General features: G+C 45.1%; 1 protein-coding gene across 1 annotated transcript in view; it reads right to left on the bottom strand.

Moving 5' to 3' along the window:
• Window positions 1-3,843, bottom strand: part of DUSP12 (dual specificity phosphatase 12) — a 10,187-nt gene extending 6,344 nt beyond the window's left edge. Inside the window, exons 1-4 of the mRNA XM_017515150.2 lie at window positions 2,528-3,843; window positions 875-988; window positions 672-790; window positions 188-284 (exon numbers count right to left, since the gene is read on the bottom strand). Coding sequence (XP_017370639.1) covers window positions 188-284; window positions 672-790; window positions 875-988; window positions 2,528-2,913 — 716 coding nt within the window. The 5' untranslated portion in view covers window positions 2,914-3,843. The remainder of the gene's footprint in view (window positions 1-187; window positions 285-671; window positions 791-874; window positions 989-2,527) is intronic.
• Between the last annotated feature and the right edge of the window lie 1,165 nt (window positions 3,844-5,008).

Here is a 5,008-nt window from a genome sequence, read left to right as displayed (position 1 = left end):
GGAGCTCGAGCGGGCACTGGGCCCACTCGTGAAGGAGCGGCTGCTGAAGGCCCCGGGGCCAGTGGTGGACACCCTGTAGGACTTCTGGGTCACCCTGATGGACATGGTGGAGGCAGGAGTGGAAGCAGGCGAGCTGAACCAGGGAGAGATTCCAGAAGGAGCGGAGAAGCTGCTGCTTGGACCTTACCTGCACTTTCTACACTTGTAGAGAACCTCATCTTTCAATCCTTGTAAAACGGTGGTTGGGTCAACAGCAAAGAGTTCTTGAGGTAAATTCTGCAATTCTATATGACATAATTAAAATACATTTATTTGTCAAAATCAGCTCTGCATTTTCACATAAATTCAGTTAAAATCAAATTGAGGCAACAAGTGATAACCTCAGAAATTTAAAAAATAAAATTAAATAAAATTCCAGTGTTGACAAATCAGGCTAAAGTAGCAGAGGACAGTGATTTAAGTGCTTAGGTTCTGGGCAGAGACTGCCTGAGTTCAAATCCCGAACCTGCCATTTATAAACCATGTGATTTTGAACAGGTTATTTTGGGCTAAATCACAGTTTCAAAAAGAAACAATAGTTTCTCAGGGATTGCTGGAAGTGAGGTAATGCATGCAATGCCAAAGTAAATGACATCTAAAAAGCCTATTACACATTAGCAATTATTACTTACCTGGATACTTCTCTGTAACCTTTTGTAAACGATATTGCTTATAAATTGCACTAGAGGTGTCCACTTCATATCCCATTGCCTGGTATAATTTCAGTTGCCATTCGAACCCCTCATTCATCCTGTAATGACAAAGAAATACATAGTTTCATTTTTTTCAAATCACATCACAAAAGCAGAATTATTACTATAAAAAAAGAACCCACTTAGCCTCTCGTTTCAGAATCTGGAGCTTTTCATAGGCTTTTTCAAAGGGAAGTTTGTCAGTCTTCATGAGAAAAGCAGTTACTATGGCCACACTTCGACTGACTCCTGCATGACTGAAAAAAAAAACATAAAAAAAAAAAAGAAAATAGCAACAATAAAAAAAAAAAAAAAAAAAAACACAAAAAACCCAGCCCCCTATTAACAGTAAAGTTTAGGTCCATTTCATCTCTACTTCTTAAATAAACCCATTGCCTCTGAAATATTATCAAGGTACAAAAGAATTATTCCTTTTTCCTTTTGAATTCTGAACCATGTGAATGTATTACCTATTCAAAAATAGTAACAGTAATTTAAAAAAATTTCATAAGGGCTCAGAACAAATCTAAACTTCTGGCTAGGCGCATTGGCTTATGCCTGAAATCCCTGCACTTTAGGAGGCCGAAGTGAGAGGACTGCTTGAGCCCAAGAATTGGAGACCCCCGCCTCTACAAAAAAATTAAAAAATTAGCCGGATGTGGTGGCATGTGCCTGTAGTCCGAGTCCCAACTACTCTGGAGGCAGAGGCAGGTGGATCACTTGAGCCTGGGAGGTTGACGCTGCAGTGAGCCGTAATTACGCTACTATACTACAGCCTGGGCAAGAGAGCAAGACCATGTCTCAAAATAAAAATAAATGAAACAAAACAAAAACAAATCCAATCTCCTTTCATCTTAGCGTTCTGGGACCTCGAGATCTGGTCCGACTTCTTTCGAGTCTATCAGTGTCTTCTGTCCTTTATGTGCGCAATAAATGTAAACTATTGTTATTACACTCCAATCCAACCAAGAACTGCTTAGGGATTCCCATTTTTTCTCTTTTCTTTTTTTTGAAATGGAGTCTGGCTCTGTCACCCAGGCTGGAGTGCAGTGGCACGATCTCAGCTCACTGCAACCTCTGCCTCCCGGGTTCAAGTGGTTCTCCTGCCTCAGTAGCTGGGACTACAGGCGAGCACCACCAAGCCCGGCTAATTTTTGTATTTTTAGTAGAGACAGGGTTTCACCATATTGGCCAGGCTGGTCTCGAACTCCTGATCTCGAGATCCACTCGCCTCGGCCTCCCAAAGTGCTGGGGTTACAGGCGTGAGCCACCGCGCCCGGCAGGGATTCCCCGACCACCCCCCCCCTTTTTTTTTTTTTTTTTTGTCTTTTCAGCAACCATCTCCTTCCTAGGCAAGGCCCAGGGATCCTTTAGATCCAAACCAATTCACCTCTTCATCAACCATCCCCCACCCATCCCAAAACATTAACCCTAAATCTTTGTTAATCCCGTTTACCAGACAGGAAGCAACCTAATCTGCATTACAATCATTGGGGTGGGTGTCTAGCTTCTTTTACAGAGCTGTAAAATCCTTGGGGTGTAGGGATTTTGTCATTTACCAGATGACGCCTACCCGGCCCTTTGTGGCTGCAGGTACTGCATGAAAGCCTGCACACACACCAGGGGCCCGCCTCCAGCCTCCACCCTTCTTAGATACCCGCCTCCTACAGGAGGCACCGGGAGGAGGTTCACTCGGAATGACAACGCCCTAGTACTCCCCTGAGGGCCTCGGAAGGGGTGACGGGGGCCGGCTGGAAACCTGGCGGGGCACGTAGCCCACTGACCCGGCCACTCACCAGTGCACCAACACCCCACGGCCCTCGGCGCGGGCCTGGCCGATGAAGGCCACGCACCGGTCCAGATGGCTGAGCAGGTCAGTCTCGGGTTTGTCCAGCGCTGGCACGAAGAGGTGCCATAGACCCTCGGCCCCAGGCCCCGCCTGGAAGCTGGGCTCCTCCGAGTCCACCGTTAGCACGGCCGTGATGCCCGCTTCCCTCAAGTGGTTTGGTTCCGCGACGGCCGCGGCTCCACCCAGATACAGTCCTGGCTGCACTTCCAGCATCTGCCGGACGCAGCTGGCTTTAACGGCGCTGCTGGGGTGGCGGAGCTCGCAGCCATGACTCGGGCCCGGAGCCTCCAACATGGCAGCGCCCGGAGACCAAGTCGCTCCATTCCCTACCATCGAGTAGGCTCGTGCTAGAACGTCCTACCCCTGGGACCGGCCAGCCTCGGCTGCTCAGCGGCTCCCTCGGAGGACCATGCCGGCCGCAGGAATATGGACTTATTGTCGAGGGGCGGAGCTTCAGCCTCGTTCTGCGCTGCCTTTTCACCCGTGTTTCTTCTGACCCCCACCCCAAAAGCTGATGGTAAAGGACAAACTTCGCCAACTACAGGGTTTCTTGAGCTTTCAGTATTGAGATTTTCAGGAAAGGGACATCGGGAGCAGCTGAATTCAAATGTGAAATAAAGGTCCCACCAACTGAATCAGAAGCATCATGCTAAGCATTTGAAGTAAAATTTTTTTCAGTATTATAAAACCATTTGTACTTTGCATCTTACGACTATTTTTCCTTTTTCTGCCCAATTTCATTATCGGGGTGTGAATCCTTGTTGATGTTTACTGTTCTATTTATTTTGAAGATATTAATCCTATATTTTTTTTAAGTCAATGCTCTCCAGCCAGGACTACCAGAAACCCGCCTTTAGTTAAACAAGTTTTTTTTATTACTCAGTCATGAGCAATGGAGAATTTCAGGGCATCTCAGAACGAGGATGTTGGGAACATCCTATACAGATTTGGGGCTTTCATTTGGTGATTTTGGCAAGGGTTTAAGGAAGCAGGCTTTGCTCCAGATTGAATGCTGCCAGGAAGTGGGGGTACTACTATGATTGGGTATCTTTTATATATCTCTTGCATAGTGACGATAGGCGAGAGAGGTACTAAAGCTGTAATTGATCAAGAAGTAGCAGCTATAGTACTGGTATAAAGATAGATACATTGACTTGTCTCTATCCTGGAAGAACAAACCCTTGCATGTGGGGTCCTAATTAGGGAAAAGGAATCAGGCTGGCTGGACGAAGGGAAGCAAAAGGAGAAAGCAGATAAGCCGTAAGTCTGCCTTTCTTCGTGGTCCAGGACGCATAGCCCTCCTGTGCAAATAACTCACAATCTTCCTGTGCCTAGCTATCACCAGACCCTCAGCTGATAGAAAAATGGAATTTAGCTCACTGCAACCTTGGCATTATTAGTACTGCACAAAGCCCTCTTTTGCACACAACATAAGCACCATTCTACAAAATTCCCAGCAAGCCTTTGTTTCCTGCCATCAGCTTCTCTCTTGCAGACTTGCCTGTTGCTCCCTTGCAATGTATTTTCATACTTTCTCTAATAACTTGCTTTTCTTTACCTACAACTATCTTGGTAAATTCTTCCTACCACCAGCCCACAAAGTTGCTGATCATGTGCAACATTGTATAAATGTTTGAATAATCTTTCAAAAGAGTGCCAAGACCACACAATGGAAAAAGGACAATCTCCTCAACAAATGGTGTTGGGAAAACTAGATATCCACAAGCAAAAGAATGAAGGTGGACCCTCACCTTGGACCATATACAAAAAATAACTTCAAATAAAGATCTAAAAATATAACATTCTAAAAAGAAAACAGAGGGGAAAAGCTTCATTGCCTTAAATTTGACAAAACTTTTGAAACAGGTAAGGGTCAATGATCTCGTTGTCTAAGGTGTTATCTGGGCTTATTGTCTCATGACTGAGAAAATTAAGGAGCGTGGCCACAAAGAGTAAGGTTGAAGCGAAAGTTTAATAAGCAAAAGAAGAAAGCTCTCCACAGTGTAGAGGGGAGCCCAAATGAGGTGCCGTTTTTACAGTAAAATTCAAAAGCTATTACAAGAAACTCCTCTCATCTCTATAGCTGTTTGAGCAGTCTCTTATGAGTAAAGCTGTCCGTGCAACTCCCCTTATCTTCTGCCGCTATGGGTAAGTCCCTAGACAAGCACAAAGCATGGCTTCTCTTGTTTATATCACTGCGGGTTTGTTTTAGGTAAGCCCTCCTCCCCGCTGTGCAAGTTCCCCAGGTTGCTCTATTTTGCTTGTAGCTGTGATTTTTCAGCTGCTTCTCCGAGGACTAGCCTTAGCTGTGTACTTAACTGGTTTTTCCTTTTCTTATCCCTCAATTTCTTGGATAAAATACCAAAAGCACAGGCAACAAAAGCAAAAATAGACAAATGGGACTATATCAAATTTTTTTTTTTTTTTT

This window comes from Cebus imitator, unplaced genomic scaffold (assembly GCF_001604975.1).
Source record: "Cebus imitator isolate Cc_AM_T3 unplaced genomic scaffold, Cebus_imitator-1.0 Scaffold541, whole genome shotgun sequence".
Taxonomy (NCBI): Eukaryota; Metazoa; Chordata; class Mammalia; order Primates; family Cebidae; genus Cebus; species Cebus imitator.
The sequence above is the reverse complement of the archived record's forward strand: the minus strand, read 5'-3'. Positions and strand labels throughout refer to the sequence as shown.